The 21,114-nt window shown below is 33.1% G+C and overlaps 2 protein-coding genes and 1 long non-coding RNA gene across 6 annotated transcripts; 1 reads left to right on the top strand and 2 right to left on the bottom strand.

Moving 5' to 3' along the window:
- Positions 1-486: 486 nt before the first annotated feature.
- Positions 487-3,265, bottom strand: LOC129301405 (uncharacterized). 4 transcript variants are annotated; one of them, XM_054939961.1, is made up of 5 exons: positions 3,040-3,265; positions 2,038-2,306; positions 1,784-1,845; positions 1,652-1,713; positions 490-1,482 (listed from the first exon to the last, which is right to left on the bottom strand). In XM_054939961.1, the coding sequence occupies exons 2-5, from the start codon at positions 2,288-2,290 to the stop codon at positions 1,431-1,433; spliced, it is 429 nt and encodes a 142-aa protein (XP_054795936.1). In that variant the 5' UTR covers positions 2,291-2,306; positions 3,040-3,265; the 3' UTR covers positions 490-1,430. The 4 variants fall into 4 exon arrangements, 2 of the variants coding, with proteins under 2 accessions (XP_054795936.1, XP_054795935.1); XR_008590982.1 differs by lacking the exon at positions 2,038-2,306 and having other exon boundaries at positions 487-1,482; positions 3,040-3,250; XM_054939960.1 differs by having other exon boundaries at positions 501-1,482; positions 1,652-1,845; positions 3,040-3,252.
- Positions 3,266-7,377: 4,112 nt separating this feature from the next.
- On the bottom strand, positions 7,378-10,297 carry LOC129301404 (uncharacterized). The gene is made up of 4 exons (XR_008590980.1): positions 9,986-10,297; positions 9,818-9,907; positions 7,835-9,601; positions 7,378-7,671 (listed from the first exon to the last, which is right to left on the bottom strand). It is a non-coding gene; the product is annotated as an uncharacterized LOC129301404 (long non-coding RNA).
- Positions 10,298-13,250: 2,953 nt separating this feature from the next.
- On the top strand, positions 13,251-19,057 carry LOC129301403 (uncharacterized; the record flags this gene model as incomplete). The annotated part of the gene is made up of 2 exons (XM_054939959.1): positions 13,251-14,034; positions 19,037-19,057. Coding segments are annotated over exons 1-2 (574 nt in total), but the record flags the coding sequence as incomplete, so codon positions are not given.
- Between the last annotated feature and the right edge of the window lie 2,057 nt (positions 19,058-21,114).

Raw genomic sequence — 21,114 nt, 5'->3', positions numbered from 1 at the left:
AGAGAAAATCCCAGCCACTGGTCCCGGTACAGCAACCTTTGTGACAATATTTGAGAGGACCTCCGTACCTTATTTGAAGTTTAATTATGAGCCTTTTGTCATGGAGGGAGTGACTAAGCAACTGCTAGCTAGAAACACCATTTTGGGAAGCATTGGAAGAGAACTTGGTGCATGACCAAGCAAGGATTCATAATGAAACATAGAAAATTCAAAGAGATATCCAGTTTCATGGAGGAGATTTTGTTTTATATCAAGCTAAAACCAAGCAAGCTCAACTCATTGGCTAAAAATGTGATTAAGAAAGTTATAATGCAAATGAGGAACTGGACAATATAGAGGCAGCAGTAATCTACAAACTTGACCTGCTCCCCAAGAGCTCGTGCATCTGAACTCAAAAGCTAACTCCAACCATTCATGTGAATTGGAATTGAAAATTTTTCTAATTGCATCATACCATACAAACATTTTCTCCAATTCCAATTTCATATCCATAACTCCTAATTCCATCATAGCAAATGCGCCCTAAGAAAGCATACCAAGTCAAAAAACTGACCAATGGAAATGGAAAAACAGAAACACAATTCATCATCTAATAATGGAAGAACATATGGGGAACACATGGGAAAAGTTCCGAGTCATCCAACTTCAATCCTCTCAATTCCATCAAGAGGACAAGGTGAAACTTTTTTCTTGGAGGGGGTATTGATGGACCTCAAGGAGAAACCAAAGCAGAAGGGAAGACAAGGAAATTGAGAATAAAACAGTGAAGGAGGAGTTGGAACAATGAGACAGAATGGATCTTATGAAAGCAAGCTTCTTGAAATCTAGCAACGTGTTGTGTCATCTTATGAAGCAATTTAACTTATCGACTTCTTGCAGTGAGTGCTTGTACAGTGAGGTACTTGGGTTGAACTAAAAGGAAAGAATCACTGAGTGGAAAACTATGATTATTATGAGCTCTTACCCAAGAGCATCCTTCATTTTAATACAAGTACCTAAATATTTGCCATTTTACATTGCCTATTTAGGATCACTATCTCTAAAAGGAGGCATGAGCAAGAGATGGAAAACTACGATCAAGTTATTCAAACCAATGATCATTGGTGATCATATTAAAATTTCCAAAATAGCTATACGTGGCCAATGGTGCACACAATGAAATCCAACATGATAGAGGCTTTTATTTGATGGATTGCATCCATTGTCCCTTGTTAAAAGAGGTTAAAATAGCAACAAGTATTGACTATGTACACGATAATATTTCTTCTCAATTTAGAATGAGTTAAAATGTTATACAATCTATGTACTAACAATGGTTTATCCATTAAGTTGTCAAATGTTGGAAACTCAAGCAAAATTTTAAGAACTAACAAAAATAAGTTTAGAATTCAAAACGTGAATGGTCAACAATATATGCAACAAAATACATCTTACCGTATCAGGTTTAAAAGCACCCCAAAATAAGCGAGGAAGATTTGAAGCCTGTGGTACAGAATAGAAATCAACTTTAATCCACAAGATCTTTTGGAAAACAGTACTAAATGATGACGTACATGAGGTTAAAAGGAGGAAGAGAGAGGAGAAACAGGGCTGAAATTGGGAGCAAAATTCATAAAATAAACTGACATTCTTCAACAACTATAAGACCTACCTGATTCTGTCCCCAAACCCAGAGCCTTCCAGATGGCTTGGTACCATCCCTTTCACGGGGTTCTGCAATGCAAGCAGTACAATGGGCTCCACAAGACACAGATTTCACAAACTCAGACATTAACTGTTTTACCTTCTTGGGATATTTGCTTCGGTTCTCAGTTCCGTCTCCCAATTGACCGAAGTCATTAGCCCCTACGATAAGAATAATAGTATCAATCCTGATTAAAATATGACTTACTGCTTATAGATTACAACCTCACAGTAAACAGAGTAAATTCAAGATGAAAACAAAAAGAAATTCCAAATCTTCTTGATATCTATACGGATTTTGGTTATCACTACGTTATATCAAGAAGGGACACAGAACGCAAAAAATTTCCAAACCCCAAGTAAACAGAGACCCATCAGAGGCTGCTGCTGCTGTATGCTCACGACCACAAGCAACATCCAACCAGCGTGCATTTAAACCAGCTGGGCATCCAAATAGCTCAGGAGGCAGCTGCTTTGGAATCCGCAACTGGTCGTTATCCTCCTTTCTACCTGTCTGCCCAGATTGATTGTATCCCCATACATAAATTGCACTCTTCCTTGGAACACTCATAGGTCGGATGATACCAAAAATGTCATCAATATCCATAGATCGACCTTAAAGTCTAACAATGACAATCCAAGGGAAATTCAATAAATAATAATTATAATAATAATAATAATAATAATAATAATAATGTGAAAGCAGTTCGATGGTGGCAAATTCAAGAATTAAGAACATGGAAAAAGAATGAGATTTTTATTATTGCAGGTCTTTTAAAACTAAAGAACTCAGGTCCTCAAATTGTCTCATATTCCCCAAACTTTCAGGTTCTTTTTTTTTTTTTTCTCGGTTACAAGCTTTCAAATATTAATTAAACTGGTTTCATCACGCCAAGTGGAGAAGTTAGAATCAAATGTTTGCAGACAGTTATATTATATCCCAAGATACAAAGGATCTACGTAATGAACAAAATAATCCCAGTACATCTTCAAATAGTACAACACTTACCGACGCAGTCCCAAAATTTAAAATCCGTAGCAATACAAATCAAGAAACTTGAAAATTTCAAGAAACTGGATTGAAGAAAACCAAAGTCAAAGAAAGTTGAGCTGCCATATATCAGAAGCTGACAGAGGACGCACTCACACGACGTATACAAGGGATAATCAACCATATTTTTAGAAATGAATAGAAAATGAAAAGTAGCCTCTCACGGCAAGAAAGAAGGAAAGGAATTTTAGTAGATTAACACAACACAAGGCCCTTGATGGTAGATTTTTGAAAACGAGAAGAAAATGAAATTCAGTATCAGTAAAACCGTAATTGGAAGCAAAAGCAACGGGACAGAAACATACCCGACTACGAGAGAAAATAGTCAAATTAAATTGTCCAAGAAATGCAAAGAACCGTTTGAATCCAGGAAATGCAGGGAGAAACAACGGATAAGGGATAAAGCCAATCTGTCGTAGCTCCGATGCCTTCGGAATTGGGGCGAGCATAATACACGGCTTCCCGCTTCTTTAAGAATCCCGCGATGTTTCAGAATTTTCTAGATGAATAATGCATTATCAATTTTATCGGAGATATTTTTCAGATGGAAAATTGAAAGGAGGACGCTTGAACAAATTTAATTTCAGTTAAAATGACTAAAATTTTGAAACTTTATTGCATAGGGATTAAAATAAAATTACAAAATATATTAAAATAATTTTATTATCTCTAATGAAATTTGATGAAATTTACAACTCATGTAAGGAAGTTAAATAATTGATGTATAAAAAATAAATAATTAATTAAAATTTATAACTTTTATTAACAGTATAATATCATTATGAATATAAACAAGTAAAGTTAAATTCATAAATAACTCGTAACGCTCTAAATTTTTAAATTTATTTTTCATAAATTAATTAATTATTAAATAAATTTAATAATATTAAACGCCTACAATGATAGAAAATGGACTGTCATAATAATTAAAAAATAAAGCCTCCTGTTAAAAACTTTACCATGATAGATCAGAGTTTGTTACAGGAATAAATCATTTCACAAATAATTTATTATAATAAAAAAATTTAACATAATAAATAAATTTTATCATGATAATTAAAATAACATTATACAATTTATACTTATTAGAAAGGATCTACATGGTACACCACTTTTTACTACCCTCAATTGACATCACTTTTTACAAATGTACGTTCACTTTCCATGCGTTGCACGATAGCATTTCTTTATATGTACTACTTAAAGTAATATCTCTTCTCTTTTAGAATTGTTTTACTTTACAAAAAAGCAACCTTTATGAAATCTATATAACATTTTTACAGCATAAACAGCATGTATATAAATATCAATAATAATGTTTGTGATTTTTTCAATAAACAATAAATACGGTAATAACTAATTAAATTCTCAATTTATTACTGATCAGTTTTACACCTACAGTGGGAGGGTGGTAACATATGCCAATAAATATTCATTTTATTATTATTATTTGTAGAGTTATTTTTTCTGATTTTACTTTCTGAAAAAAGTTTTAACATTAAAAAATATATACTAAAATACAAATTTGCATGTTACAATTTACTTCGTGTTCCACTTACACATAAAATAACTTCATTTATTGTCCATTTTTATCTATGTTGCTTGGTACAATTACCTTTTATATTGTAAATCACCAAAGAAAAAAGATTTCATTTGTTAATAGATAAAACTATTAAATATGCTCTTCTTCATCTTATTATTATTGATATTTTGAGAAAGAGCGATTTGCAAGTCTTATTCGTGGCTAATATAAAAAGTAGGGAGACAACAACAACAAATCAAGAAAGCAACGTATCTTCAAGTGGTTTTTAAAAATTTTTAAAATATCAGTTCAGTCTTATAAAACTAAATTAAAAATAAGTTGAAAGTAGAAAAAGCCAAAATACTCTTAGTTCAAATATTAAAAAAAAAAACCACCAACCACTGTTGCTGGAGCACTGTTGTCGGTGATCGGAGCTTCACCAATGACAACAGCCACTAGACCTCCATCGTCAGAGCTCTAGCATTCGACTAGACCACCATCACCAGAGCTCTAGCCGCCGACTGAACCATCATCAGCGGTGGCTAAAAAATTATGGAGAATTAATTTCTCCAAAGGTGGCCCAAGTAGGTGTAAAACACAAGACCCCTTAGTTTACCAAAAACTTTTAGACCACCAAGCCATTTAACCCATTCAATTATATAACACATAAAATTATATATATAATAAATGTTATTTCTAAACCACTTGATTATTACATTACTTGTTAATGGCGTAACTTTACTTTTTAATACCTTATTAGAACTTGTTAATTACTTAACTTTCCTTGTTAACCCCACGACTCCTGCAACAGAAATAAATTACTTGTTAATCACGTAACTATATTTGTTAATACCTTAACAGGATTTGTCAATTACTTAACTCTCCTTATTAAATCCGTGACTCTCAAAACAAAGTTACATTACTAATTAATCGGATAGCTGTCATTGTTACTACCTTAACAGGACTTGTTAATTACTTGAATTTACTTGTCAAATCCATGACTCCTTCAACTGAATTGCATTACTTATTAATCATATAACTTTACTTGTTAATTACACAACAATACTTGTTAATTGCATAGCTTGACTTGTTAATACCATAACAAGACTTGTTTAACTGTCATTTCAAAAAAGCAATCAAATTACTTGTTAATTGCATAACTTTACTTGTTAATTCATCAACAATACTTGTTAATTATCTATTGTCACTTGTTAAATGAATATATAATTTACATAAAAAATTGAGTTTGTCAAATAACGAAAACGATGACAGTAGGGTTTCCTTTATCAGTATTAAGCATACTTGTTAAAATATATTAGGCTTTAATTGTATAAGATTTTTCAAACCTCTAGTTTGGTGAATACTAATAAGGAAAACACGACTGTCATCGCTTTCATTATCTAACAAACTTAATTTTTTATGTAAATTATATATTCATTTAACAAGTGACAATAAATAATTAACAAGTATTGTTTAAGAATTAACAAGTAAAATTTTGCAATTAACAAGTAATTTGGTTGCTTTTTCGAAACAACAGTTAAATAAGTATTGTTATGGTATTAACAAGTCAAGCTATGCAATTAATAAGTATTGTTGAATTAACAAGTAAAGTTACATGATTAATAAATAATACAATTCAGTTAAAGGAGTTATGAATTTAACAAGTAAATTCAAATAATTAACAAGTCTTATTAAAGTATTAATAATGACAATTATATGATTAACAAGTAATGTAGCTTTGTCGTGGGAGTCATGGATTTAACAAGAAGAGTTAAATAATTGACAAGTCCTATTAAGGTATTAACAAGTATAGTTATGCGGTCAACAAGTAATTTATTTCTGTTGCAGAAGTCGTGGGGTTAACAAAAAAAGTTAAGTAATTAACAAATCTTGTTAAAGTATTAATAAGTAAAGTTATGTGATTAACAAATAATATAATAATCAAGTGGTTTGAAAATGAGGTTTATTATACATATAATTTTATGCTTTATATGATGGCATAAGTTGAGTGGCTTGGTGGTCTAAAATTTTTTAGTGAACCAAGGGGTCTTGGATTCTACACCTACCTTATCCACCTTTGGAGAAATTAATTCTCCATAATTCTCCAACCACCGCTGATGGTGATCCAGTCGGCGATCAGAGCTCTGGCAATGGAGGTTCAGTGGCTGTCGTTGCTGACAAAGCTCCGGTCACCGACAACAATGCTTCAGTGATGGTGGCGGGTGACTTTTTTTTAAAATATCTGAACTGAGGATATTTTAATTTTTTTTCACTTTCAACTTATTTTTAATTTAATCTCATAAGACTGAAATAATATTTTGAAATTCTTTAAAAGCTACCTGAAGATATATTGCTTTCCTGATCCTTAAATAAAATTCTCCCTAAAAAATATTTTCTTCTCAGCATTAACGTTGAAGTGCACGTGAAATGAGGCCAAGGCTGAAAACACCCTTTTTCGGAAAAGAAGCCATCAATATTCACAGAAGCGGGCACACCAATAGAGAAAACTCACGATTTGAGTCAAATCATAACGTTGACTATCCAAGCTTTAACTTTGCAAAATGAATCATGAGAAAGAGGCTTTTTTTTTTAAAAAAATCAAATCGGAAATTTCATGTTGTTGGCAAATGATCAATTGAAAGAGAAGAGAGAAAGCTGAAAGAACCTCATTCTCCACGATATCTGTATCTTGATCTCTGTATCTAAACGCAATTTTTTAACGTGAATGCATTGTGGATTTATAGCTAGTGTTCATGTGACTTTACCATTTACAATTATGAGGATTAAAACTAACAACTTATTAATTTCAACCAACTTTATTCTTTAAAAAATTAAAATTTATATGAAAGAATGATTTAATAATATTTTTATAAAAAAACTCTTCTAATTAATTGGTTCTGAATATTTTCACAATCAATTATATATTCCTAATCAAATAAAAAGAATTATATGCTCCAACTAAAAAATCTCAAAACTAAACCACGAAAGGTAAAAAAAAAAAAAAGAAAGGAAATCATTTTGTTTTTTCTAATTCTCTTTATTGCCATTAGTCATCTCTTGTCTCTTTATTTTGATATTATATATATATATATATATATATATCCGTGTGTGTGTGTACGTATGCATTGATAAAACAAATTCAATTAAAGAGCTTAGAGCTCACAAAAAAGAACGAATAATGGTAATCATTTGAGCAATAATAAGGTGGAGATAACTCCATCCCTCGATGCCATATTGACATCATCATGTTCTTCTTTGCCTCCACACTCAAGTTCTTCAGCACTGGCAACTTGATACTGTTGATACTTTGAAGCCAGATCATTCATGCTTGCTTTCAACCTCAATAAACCTTGACTCGTGGAATGCTTGCTTTCAACCTCAATAAACCTTGACTCGTGGACGATGCTTTAAAAAGCTAAAATTAAAGCGAATATTTAAAAAAGGCAGAAAAAGAAGCATAAAAAAGCTGCATACATAATTGAGCATTCAATTTTTTCAAAGATTGTGACCAAAAAAATTTCAAGCTCAATGAATGTCAGAATTGGACAATATCACACAAACAGGCAGAATATGCTAACCTGCCATGGTCTGTGCTATAACAAATTTAAGGAATAACACCTTGCTTCATTTAGCGGCTTTTGATCAACGGAAGAAAATTCTGCCATTTTCAACCTGTGAAGCTAATTAATTGGACCTGTACATTGTAGCTTTTGATCAAGTAACATAAAGAGAAATGCCCTTTTCTTTTCAGCTATTCAAAGATAGCTGCAAAATTCATGTACTGTCAAATCTCTTCTTCTCTACAACATGATATCTTAGAAATTTATGATAGATATAAAATAGGTGTTTTTTTTTTAATATTGTGATAGAGACTTGATATCTGAGTGCCTCCCACTAATATTGATGAGTGCATGTGAATTCTGAGACCTATCTTTAATTCTTTTGATACTTCTTTCAGACCCTTCAAGGTCTCCGAAGTGTGCTTATTACAAATAGATAATTGATAGACTATGGACATGGAGACATATCAATATCAATGCAGATATATAGAGGGCAGATAACTAAATATTTTTAATAAAAATTCATACATGAGTTCACTTATGTTGACAAAATATCATTGAACACAACATTATTATATGAAAAAGAGTTCCAGGAAAATAGATAATGTAAGAGCTATTTGATAGAAAACTCTTCACCTAATACTTGACTACATCAAATTGGACATAAAACATCATTGAAATAAATACAAGCCTCTAGTCTTATAGACTTATTATACCAAAAAAGAGATCCATGATAATAGACAATGATTATATTTATTAATTTCAATAATTTTAGTAGTTACTTCCACATTCAAGTCTCAATAATTGCAGAAGTTATAATGAACTTTCACGGATGCCAAAGAAAAATATAATTCCTTACCTCAATTGAGTTAAATGCCTTTGAAATCCTGAACCATAAATCAAAACTAATTAAAAGTATTCCTAATTAAAGATATCCACTATATGTTTTTTTTCAAGATTATATATGCGCGCGCGCGCGCACATATATGTGAATAGACTTTCTGGGTGCAGACTTGGGATAATAGTTTTTTGAATACATAGCGCGAGGTTGCACCAAAGGTTGATGGTCCTCGTGGCATAGTCTCTCTATCTACTGCATCCTCTTTCACCTCAGTCTGAAAATTTTCAGCAAAAACAGTATTGACTTTATTCAATGCAATATAGTTAAAAGTAAGCGCAGTGTGGGGCCTTTTACAATTGCAAGCTGCAGCATATTTATTCTTGACTGGTGAGACTTTAACGTCAATTCTTCTTTGTTCCAAGTTTATATGTCGAGAGCTAAGATTTTAAGGTTGTTTTATCCCTAACAATTTCTTTACTCCCATATTTAGAACTTAACATGACAAGTTAGTGCAAGTTGGAGGGATAAGTCTAAATATTAAATCAAACTTATTGAAAGAATAAATAAAATTCCCAGGTATACACGGAGTTCAAGTGTGTGCGCAAATTAAATGCATAAAAAAATCATCTATCTTAATGATAAGTCCCCTTGAATAGACCAAACAAATATCTAAGCAATATAAGCAATTGTGATAGTTTGTTTTTCAAAGCTTCTTTTTTTAAGATCAGAATATAGATTGTTTTTGAGCTAATAAAAAAGGCGGGACATTAAGTTCGTTTGGCAAGGCTTATCTTTTAGGATCATACTATAGACTATTTTTGAGCTCAAATTACATGCCTCACGAAGGAGATGCAAAGTTCTGTTCAGTCAGGTTTTGATGCACTCCTGATGAAGTTTTTCTCACGGAGAAGAGGCATTAAAATGTACTGCTGAGTGACAGAAAGCTGCAAAGGAAATTAAGCTTATATATTATAATCTATGCTGAAATGTATAGCAGTAAGAAATTTAAAAAGCTTAAATATTAGTAGATAGGTGTGTTTGAGTGTGACATGAACAGATGATTAGACATCAATAAATGAAAAGAAGTCCTTCAAAATGGCAACAGGAAAAATGCTTTTACAGAAGGCAGAAGAATATTGGGAAAAAAGGCAGAAGAATACAAAATGCTTTTACTTCATCGATGACAGCCTGCAGCTGCATGACAATTAGCAAGACCTCCAAACGTTTGACTGACAAGCACATGAGTTTACCTAGTAAGTAGCAATGGATCAAATATAATTAAGAAAGAAGAAAAAGAGATAAAAACTAAAGTGACTTTTCAACTTTACCTGAAGAAAAATGGGTGAATATCTAAATTGCTTAATCTTTGAATTGAAGGTCAGCAGGACAAGAACAACCTTCAGTGCACCACCATTTGAATCGCTGTAATCAGATTGACTCTAGCGAAACATTGACAAGGGGCCCCAATCCACTTAATTTCCAAATTCAAGTAGTGGATCAATTACCAAGATAAAAATCAATAATCATTTGACTGGGAAAATTAATTGAGAATCTAAAAGATTCATTCTAAAACATAAAAGAATTACTTGTAAAAGTTAGACACGTAAAAGGCACGCGCCAATTCATATGCTTGAGTTTTATTGTTTTATTACAAGGGTCTATGTAACATCCCAATTTAAATTTTAATAGTTAATTTAGGTTAATAGAAATTTTTTTAAAAAAAAAATAATAATATTTAGAGGTAAGAAAATTAGTAGAAAATGATTATTAAATCTAATTTAGGATATAATTCTAAATTTAAAAAAAAATTAAAAAAAATAAATTTATTAAAAAAATTAATTAAAAAAATTAATTATTAAATTATTATTATAATAAAAAAAAGGTAAAAAGGTATGCCAAAACAAAAAAAAAAGGAAGAAGAAGAGAAAACGAATTTGCTTTCGGCACCGCATGAATACTAAGTATAAAATAATAATAAAAAAAAAGGGGGGAAAAAGAGAGAAGAAGAAATAATAATAAAAAAAAATGTGTGGGACCCACTGAATTTTTATAAAAACTCACCTTCCTTCATTTCCTCATTCATTCTGTGCGCGAGTTGAGGTGGAGAGAAGCGAGTTGCCGGTGCGAAATATCTAAATTTTTAAGGTAAGAGTTTTTAATAGGATATTTAGGGTGTGATTTTAAGCTTTTCAAGACTAAGTAAGTGTTCTAAAAATTTTTCTTAGTCATCCTTCTTATTTAGTTTCTGAGTTTGTAGTGGTAGAAAATTTAAGATCTGGAAGAGGGATGAATTTATGTTGAATAAATATGATTTTTGAGGTTGTCAGTAGTATAATAAATGTTCTAGAGTATAAATTTATTGATGATCTTTGAATCTGTGGCTTATGGATCAAATTCTAAACTAGATCTGAAAATATATGTTGATTTATTGAGGTTTAGATGATTATTTGGGATGAGAAATGAATTATTATGGTTATAGGATTATGATTCTAAGCTAGAGACTCAATTTTTAATTTTTGGGTATTTTAGGTACGAATTTATAAAATAAAAAGAAAATTTTGATAATAGAAATTAGTTTAAAATTTGATTTTTAGATTATTAATGTTTATTGATAATTAAAAGAGGAGTTAAAAATTTTACTTAATAGTATTAACTATAGATTTGTATTAAGATTGAGATTAGAAATTATGTTATATTTTTAATTCTATTATTAGAATTATTTTATTAGTTTCAAAAATTGAAACTAATATTTATAAATAATATGTTATTTGTAGATTGTATTACTGGTGAAGATTGTGGAGAGAGAGAAATTTTAAGGAATAATTTATTGAAAAAGCCACAAGGTAACCATGCTTTTAATTTGTGATTAGTGTTACTTCTTGTTAATTGGGTGATTATTGAGAAAATTATAAATTTTGTAATATTGTATAATTGTGCAATATTATTATGAATTTGTTTAATTATTGTGGGAGGTGTTGGGAGACTTGCTATTATTGTTGTATTTATGTGCCACGTGGTATGCCCCTATTGGAGCTCAATAGGTGGTTTGTAAGGGCTCGGGCTAATCTACCTTTGGCCGGGTAATTTAGCACCGAGTGAGGGCTACGGCTCGAGGTTAATGGAGGGATATAAGGATGGTTGTTTGTGTTTATTATAATATTTCTTATATTTGTTGGAATTATATTATTTTTAATTCTCACTTAGTAAGCACACACTTAACTGTTTGTATACACTATCATAAATTGGCTTTGGTTACTGGGACTTTTGAGTCTCATTATGTGGTTAACAATTTTCAGGAGAAGAGCCACGAGTGACACGTAGAGGAGTCCCAGAGGCTTAGTGGTATAGATCCACTGTCTCTTTTGGATATTTAATTTATGATTTATAATGTGTTATATTGCCAATATTAGGACTTTTTTATGTTTATTGTCAATTATATGAATATATAAATGTAATCATGCCTTTCAAACTATTTCTATTTTTGGTACAATTTGGATGACTGTAATTTTAATATTTGGTTTACTTTGGATTGGTTAAAATGGTATGATTATAAGGTCAAATAACTGGCTTGTGTTGAAAATTGATTAAATTGCTTATTTTACTTGTTGGGAGTATAAGGATGGACAAATGTAATTTAGTTTACTTGTTGGGAGTATAAGGATGGACAAATGTGATTTAGCCTAATGGCATGTGGGAGGTAAAAATTTATCTGAAATGTTATAGTGTGTGAGTTGAAGCCAATTATAAAATATTTTATATCAAAATTATTGATATAAAAATGTGTTGGGTGGCTGTAACCCAACTATGGTTGAGTTAAATTATTTAAAAAAAAAATTTGGTGTGTTACAAATTTTGGTATCAGAGCTACATGTTTCAAATTCTTATAAATTATGAAATTGTTATACATTAACCTAGTTTATTGGCAATATACATTAGTAAATCATAATACTTCTCCATTATTTTTCTTGTCTTGAGATTAGTGTTAATTTAATTATGTGACTTCCATCCTTTAGGAGGGGAGAGATGGTGTCCAAAACTAGGAGAGGTGGCGAAATTACCGGTGATTCTATAGAGCCAATAGGAAATGACATACCTTCACTGCCACAACCGGAGTCCACACAGCAACAAATTGGGCAGGGCGAGCCCATACAGTCACAACTAAGGCAGGATGAGCCAACTATGAGACAAATGATGGATCTACTATATAATCTTAGTGACCGTATGAAGAGACAAGAAGAAGAGTTGGCTGCTTTAAGACAATATAAGGAGAATGATAACCGAGAGGGAAATGGCCAACAAGAAGGAAGCCATACCAAGGTATTCAATGCGAGCCAATCTGCTGATGAAGGCTTACCTCCCTATTCTCACCATGAGACTAGTCCGAAGAATGTGAGTCTCCACTCTGAGCAACAGACATCCACGATCACAAAGATCTGGAGTACTTTTCGTAAGTTTAATCCTCCTACTTTCGATGGGAATCTTAAGCCGGCGGTAGTTGAAGAATGGATAGATCAATTGGAGAGTATTTTTCATATGGTTGTGTGCACTTCTAATCAAAAGGTGCAGCTGGCAATATTCCTACTACAGAAGAGTGCTAAGAAATGGTGGGAAACATCAGGACCGAAGGATGATTCCTCTCTTACTTGGGAAGATTTTAAAGCCATATTGTTCGAGAATTATTTTCCTACTGCACTGAGAGCAGAAAAGGAGGCTGAGTTTCATGCATTCCGTCAGGGTGATTTAGATGAGGATGAATTTATTGAACAATTCTCAGAATTATCTAAATACTCTACTTACCTCCAGAAACATGAAGACACGGAGTGGATGGCTGAACGATTACTAGAGAAGGCGAGGCCTGATCTAAGGGAACAGTTAGCCCCTTTTGAGATCAAGACATTCAGTGAGATGTGCAATAAGCTTCGAATAGTTTCTCGGAGGAAGAGAGAGGCTAGATTAGAAGCTGATAGAGAGAGGAGGAAAGAACCTCATGGGAAGCCCCCTATCCACACCCGACCCATTGGTGGAGTAGAGAAGAGGAGCAGTCAAATCTTTGGAGGTTTTAGAAATCAGAAGAAGAAGGGCTACTATCATAAGGGCCAGAGCTACAGAGGGAATCAGAGTGGAAGTCAAGGGTCCTATAGGAGCCCAGCTACCTTTAATCCTACTCCTAGTGCTGCTAGTAATCAAGCATGCAGTAAGTGTGGGAAGTTTCATTCTGGTGATTGTTGGGTTTGTTACATCTGTCAGAAGCCTGGTCATATTGCTAGATTCTGCTATCAAAACCAAAATAGGGGTAATGATCAGAGACCTACAGTACCAGCACGAGTGTATGCCCTCTCTGGGCCAGAGGCTGCTAACAACCCTAATGCTATCCGAGGTATAATCCGAATCCTTGATAATGATGTTTGTGCTTTGTTTGATTCGGGTGCTACACACTCTTTTGTGTCTGATGAATGTATGAAAAGATGTAAATTGCCTGTGTGTACCTTACCTTTTGATGTGAAGATTTCTACTCCTGCTGGTTTGACTGTAAGGACTGCTAAGGCATGTCTAAATGTAGAGGTTGAGTATGAGGGTCGAAAGACCACCATAGACCTCATTTGTTTGTCTTTGTCTGGGATTGATGTTATTGTGGGGATGGATTGGTTGTCTGCAAATGGAGCTGTACTTGATTGTCAGAAAAAGAGTGTGTCACTCTCAGCTCTTACTGTAACCCCTGTAGAGTCCCAAAGTCCTATGTTGTTGTCTGCAGCTCAAGTAGAACAGTGTATAAGAAAGGGCTGTCAAGCTTTTATGATTTTCTTCTCAATCAAGGCAGAGATTGAAGAAGGTGTAGATCAGATTCCAGTAGTAAGAGAATTCCCTAACGTCTTTCCTACTGAAGTAATCGGTTTGCCTCCAGAACGAGAGGTTGAGTTCTCGATTGAACTCGCACCTGGTACGGGGCCTATTTCTAAGGCACCCTATAGGATGTCTCCATCGGAGTTAGCTGAATTGAAGAGACAAATTGAAGAGTTGTTAGAGAAGGGGTTTATCAGACCGAGTGTATCACCATGGGGGTCACCGGTACTGTTTGTGAAAAAGAAAGATGGAAGCCTTAGATTGTGTATTGATTATAGACAATTGAATAAGGTAACCATCAAGAACAAGTACCCCTTACCTCGAATTGATGATTTGTTAGACCAATTAGTCAATTCAGCAGTATTTTCTAAGATTGATCTAAGATCAGGGTATCATCAATTGAGGGTTAGAGCAGAGGATATCCCTAAAACTGCTTTTAGGACTAGATATGGGCACTATGAGTTCCTCGTGATGCCGTTTGGGTTAACAAATGCCCCAGCTGTCTTCATGGATTATATGAATCGAATCTTCAGGCCTTATCTCGATGAATTTGTTGTAGTCTTTATTGATGACATACTTATTTATTCTCGAGATGAGGTGGACCATGCTAGACATCTTAAAATTGTTTTGGAGATATTAAGAGAGCACAAGCTTTATGCCAAGTTGAGCAAATGTGATTTTTGGCTTAAAGAAGTTAAATTCTTAGGCCATGTTGTTTCAGAAGAAGGGGTAGTAGTGGACCCTAGTAAGATAGATGCAGTGATGAAATGGGAGCAACCTCGAAGTGTGACAGAGATTAGGAGTTTCTTGGGTCTTGCAGGCTACTATCGTCGTTTCATTAAGGGTTTTTCACAAATTGCAATGCCCTTGACTAAGTTGACCAGGAAAGATGCTCCATTTATTTGGACGAACGAGTGTGAAATTGCCTTTCAGGAGCTGAAAAAGAGGTTGACCACCACACCGGTGCTCACCTTATCTGTTCCAACTGCTCCTTATACCTTATATATTGATGCTTCTAAGAAAGGTTTAGGTTGTGTATTGATGCAGGAGGATCGAGTAGTGGCTTATGCCTCTCGACAGTTGAGACCTCATGAGGAAAATTACCCTACTCATGACTTGGAGCTTGCTGCTGTGGTATTTGCTTTGAAGATTTGGAGGCACTATCTTTATGGTTCTTCTTTTGAGGTCTTCAGTGATCATAAAAGTTTAAAATATTTGTTTGATCAAAAGGAGCTCAACATGAGACAGCGCAGATGGATTGAGTTTTGAAGGATTATGACTTTGAGTTGAAGTATCATCCAGGGAAAGCTAACGTAGTCGCCGACGCTCTGAGCAGGAAGCTTGTACATACTGCTCACATGATGGTCAGAGAACATGAATTATGGAGTAGTTTCATGCAGTAAATGTAGAAGTAGTCGAAATCGTTTGGCTGCTCTACATATTACTGAATTTGAGAATAATTTTTGGGAAGAAATTAGAATTGCGCAACAGAAGGATGATTATTTGAATAAGATTAGGGTAGAGATTGGGGCTGAAAAGGCTGAACATTTTGATGTGTCCGATGATGATGTCGTAAGATATAAAGGTAGAGTGTGTGTGCCTAATGATACTCGATTGAAAAATATCCTACTTGAGGAGGCTCATCAGAGTAGATATACCATTCATCCAGGAGCAACTAAGATGTATCATGACTTAAGACGTGGTTGGTGGTGGCCAAGAATGAAGAGAGATGTAATTGAACATGTAACTCGTTGTTTGACTTGCCAGAAAGTCAAAATTGAGCATCAGAAACCAGCCGGGATGCTACAGTCTCTTGATATTCCAGAGTGGAAATGGGACAGCATTTCTATGGACTTCATTACAGGATTGCCTAGAACATCTTCTGGTCATGACACTATATGGGTAATCGTAGATCGACTCACCACCAATCAGCTCATTTTCTTGCTACTAATATCAAGTATTCTCTTGAAAAATTAACTGAAATCTACATAAGAGAAGTGGTGAGATTGCATGGAGTGCCGACAAATATTGTATCTGATCGTGATCCGAGGTTCACATCAAACTTTTGGAAGTCATTACAGGAAGCCATGGGTACTCGTCTGAGTTTTAGCACCGCTTACCACCCCCCAGACCGATGGGCAAACGGAACGAACCATACAAACTCTTGAAGACATGTTTAAGAGCTTGTGCCATTGAGCTTAGAGGTAATTGGGATAGTCACTTGCCATTAGCTGAATTTGCCTACAATAATAGTTTTCATTCTAGCATTCAGATGGCACCTTATGAGGCATTGTATGGAAGAAAATGTAGATCGCCACTGTGTTGGACAGAATTAAGTGAGAGAACTGTTTTGGGGCCAGACATTGTTGATGAGACTACCCAAAAGATTGCTTTAATCAAGCAAAAATTACTCACAGCTCAAAGTAGACAAAAGAGTTATGCGGATAAGAGGAGAAGACCGCTTGAGTTTGAAGTAGGTGACCATGTATTTTTGAAAATCTCTCCGGTAACTGGTGTTGGAAGAGCTATTAAGGCTAAGAAGTTGACACCAAGGTTTATGGGGCCTTTTGAGATCTTAAAACGAGTTGGACCAGTAGCGTACCAAGTAGCATTACCACCCCAAATTGCTGGAATACACAATGTATTCCATGTGTCACAACTGAAAAAGTATCAACCAGATCCTTCCCATATAATTGAACCCGAGGAAATTGAACTCAGGGAGAATTTGACATTCAGAGCTGAACCAGAAAGGATTGTGGATTATAAGGACAAGCAATTAAGAAACAAGACCATTAGATTGGTTAAAGTAATCTGGAAGAGCACAACTCCAGGTGATGCTACGTGGGAGACCGAGGACAGTATGCGACGTGATTATCCTCGTCTTTTTGATTAAGTAAGTAGTTAATAGTTACTAACTTCAAATTTTGAGGACAAAATTTTAAAAGGAGGGGAGAATTGTAACATCCAATTTAAATTTTAATAGTTAATTTGGGTTTAATAGAAATTTTGAAAAATATTTAGAGGTAAATAAATTAGTAGAAAATGATTATTAAATCTAACTTAGGATATAATTTAAAAAAAATAATAATAAAAAGAAAAAAATAAAATAAAAAAATATTATTAAATTATTATTATAAAAAAAAACAAAGAAAGGTGTAAAAACAAAGAAAGGAGAAAAACAAGGAAACTTTCGGCCGCCGCGCATGAACAGTAAAATAAAATAATAAAAAAAAAGAAGGAAAAAGAGAGAGAAAAGAATAAAAAAATGTGTGGGACCCACTGAATTTTTATAAAACTCACCCGTTTCCTTTCATTTCTTCAATTCTTTTCCTGCGCGCGAGCTGAGGCGGAGAGAAGCGAGTTGCCGGTGCGAAATATCTAAATTTTTAAGGTAAGAGTTTTAATAGGATATTTAGGGTGTGATTTTAAGCTTTTTAAGACTAAGTAAGTGTTCTAAAAAATTTTCTTAGTCATCCTTCTTCTTTAGTTTCTGAGTTTGTAGTGGTAGAAAATTTAAGATCTGGAAGAGGGATGAATTTATGTTGAATAAATATGTTTTTGAGGTTGTCAGTAGTATAATAAATGTTCTAGAGTATAAATTTGTTGATGATCTTTGAATCTGTGGCTTATGGATCAAATTCTAAACTAGATCTGAAAATATATGTTGATTTATTGAGGTTTAGATGATTATTTGGGATGAGAAATGAATTATTATGGTTATAGGATTATGATTCTAAGCTAGAGACTTAATTTTTAATTTTGGGTATTTTAGGTACGAATTTATAAATAAAAAGAAAATTTTGATAATAGAAATTAGTTTAAAATTTGATTTTTAGATTATTAATGTTTATTGATAATTAAAAGAGGAGTTAAAAATTTTACTTAATAGTATTAACTATAGATTTGTATTAAGATTGAAATTAGGAATTATGTTATATTTTTAATTCTATTATTAGAATTATTTTATTAGTTTCAAAAATTGAAACTAATATTTATAAATAATATGTTATTTGTAGATTGTATTACTGGTGAAGATTGTGGTGAGAGAGAAATTTTAAGGAATAATTTATTGAAAAAGCCACAAGGTAACCATGCTTTTAATTTGTGATTAGTGTTACTTCATGTTAATTGGGTGATTATTGAGAAAATTATGAATTTTGTAATATTGTATAATTGTGCAATATTATTATGAATTTGTTTAATTATTGTGGGAGGTGTTGGGAGACTTGCTATTATTGTTGTATTTATGTGCCACGTGGTACGCCCCTATTGGAGCTCAATAGGTGGCTTGTAAGGGCTCGGGCTAATCTACCTTTGGCCGGGTAATTTAGCACCGAGTGAGGGCTACGGCTCGAGGTTAATGGAGGGATATAAGGATGGTTGTTTTGTGTATTGTAATATTTTTTTTTATTTGTTGGAATTATATTATTTTTAATTCTCACTTAGTAAGCACACACTTAACTGTTTGTATACACTATCATAAATTGGCTTTGGTTACTGGGACTTTTGAGTCTCATTATGTGGTTAACAATTTTCAGGAGAAGAGCCACGAGTGACACGTGGAGGAGTCCCAGAGGCTTAGTGGTATAGATCCACTGTCTCTTTTGGGTATTTAATTTATGATTTATAATGTGTTATATTGCCAATATTAGGGCTTTTTGTTTATTGTCAATTATATGAATATATAAATGTAATCATGCCTTTCAAACTATTTCTATTTTTGGTACAATTTGGATGACTGTAATTTTAATATTTGGTTTACTTTGGATTGGTTAAAATGGCATGATTATAAGGCCAAATAACTGGCTTGTGTTGAAAATTATTAAATTGCTTATTTTACTTGTTGGGAGTATAAGGATGGACAAATGTGATTTAGTTTACTTGTTGGGAGTATAAGGATGGACAAATGTGATTTAGCCTAATGGCATGTGGGAGGTAAAAATTTATCTGAAATGTTTATTGTGATAAAATATTTTATATATTGAAATTATTGATATAAAAATGTGTTGGGTGGCTGTAACCCAACTATGGTTGAGTTAAATTATTTAAAAAAAAAATTTGGTGTGTTACACATGTCTTGTACATAGTAATATTTGTCGTGTAATAGTTTGTCTAATTTGTTATTTCTGTAGTCTTGGCTTTGTGTTTGAAATATTAAAGGCATGGACTTCTGTTGGCATGTGTGGACATCGTTTTGTGCATAGTAGATGTTATGTCGGGCAATGGTTTGCCTAACTTGTCATTTTGTTAAGCTGAGACTAGTGAAATATTTAAATGCATGGACTTTTGTTAAGCATGCGAGGACATAATTTGGTGCATAGTGAATGTTGTGTCGGGCTTGGTTGTCGTCATTTTTGTTAGAGCCTAGGTTAGTGAAATACTCGAAATGCAAAACTTTCTGTTGAGTATGTGTGGAAATCATCTTATGCATAGTGGATGTTGTGTCATGCATGATCTATTTCATTGCTTCAAGGGTTCATGCAAGTTTTAAATTCAAATCAAACAAAAGGCAAAATTGTATTTTTGTTGTGAAAAAATATTGCAATTGGGACACCAAGGCTTGCAGAGCAATATCAGATTTATTTATATCCAAATTGCAATAAATTTTATTTTTAGGACCTTAATGCCATTCCCCCTATTTTAATTATAGTGAAATTATTGTTTTTTAAAAAATTATTAATTTTTAATAAATTATCTTGCATTTTCTCATTTTGAATCTGACTCTGCCACTGAACATAAGAGCTGTACATGAGTGAAAGATGGTGATGGTAATTTTAAGCAGGTAACAGTCACTTGGTAGTAAATCTTTCGACACAATAATTTATTAATTTACTACCAAGTGCATGTACTCAACTTGCCATCACCATCTTCAACCCATCTACAGCTCCTATTATTGTTTTTTCAAAACATTTTTGTGCCTTATAATCCACCTACGCGGGGCCTCATAATTCATTTTCCCCGCATTTTTATTGGTAATTTTTATGATTCTTTTTGTTGCGAGGTAGAAACAACTCTCGGTACGACATTTATGTTTTGAAATAATTTGGTGTGAATAACAAATGGCTAAAAAAATCAAATGGTTTAACTAAAAATAAGGGAAAAACAAAGCATAGTAATTAGCTTTCTTTTTTATTCCATGACTTGATATTTTGAAAAATCCAAGAATATTACCACCATCCATCCCCACTAATCCAAATCCTATATGGAGAATGCCTTTAACATTTTTAGTTTTTTGCTTTCATTCTTGTATCTTGCTTTCATTCGTGTATCCCAGATATTTGAACGCAGCTATGCAGAATGCCTTTAAATTTTTTTTTTTTTGGATTTCATTATTATGACATCCTAGGTTTTTTTATTCAGATTAATTTGCTTAACAGCTTGCGAGCACCTCTTTAAGAAATATATCTCCACCGAAAATTAAATTGCTACTTCAGACCCAAATTTAAACTCAATATGTCTTTTTAAACTAGACTAACCTCTAACTAGTTGATCTAGACCTCGGTGGTTCTAATATATTTTATTTAACACACAGACACATGTATCCAAACACCCACACACCTAACTACAAGTTTTAAACTTGTGACCTCCCTTTAAAAAGAGAGAGAGAGAGAGAGCA

The sequence above is a fragment of the Prosopis cineraria genome, unplaced genomic scaffold (genome assembly GCF_029017545.1).
Source record: "Prosopis cineraria cultivar Desert tree isolate PC_DT_omini unplaced genomic scaffold, ASM2901754v1 PC2093, whole genome shotgun sequence".
Lineage (NCBI taxonomy): Eukaryota > Viridiplantae > Streptophyta > Magnoliopsida > Fabales > Fabaceae > Prosopis > Prosopis cineraria.
Note: the sequence above shows the minus strand (reverse complement) of the source record. Positions and strands in the feature narration are given on the sequence as shown.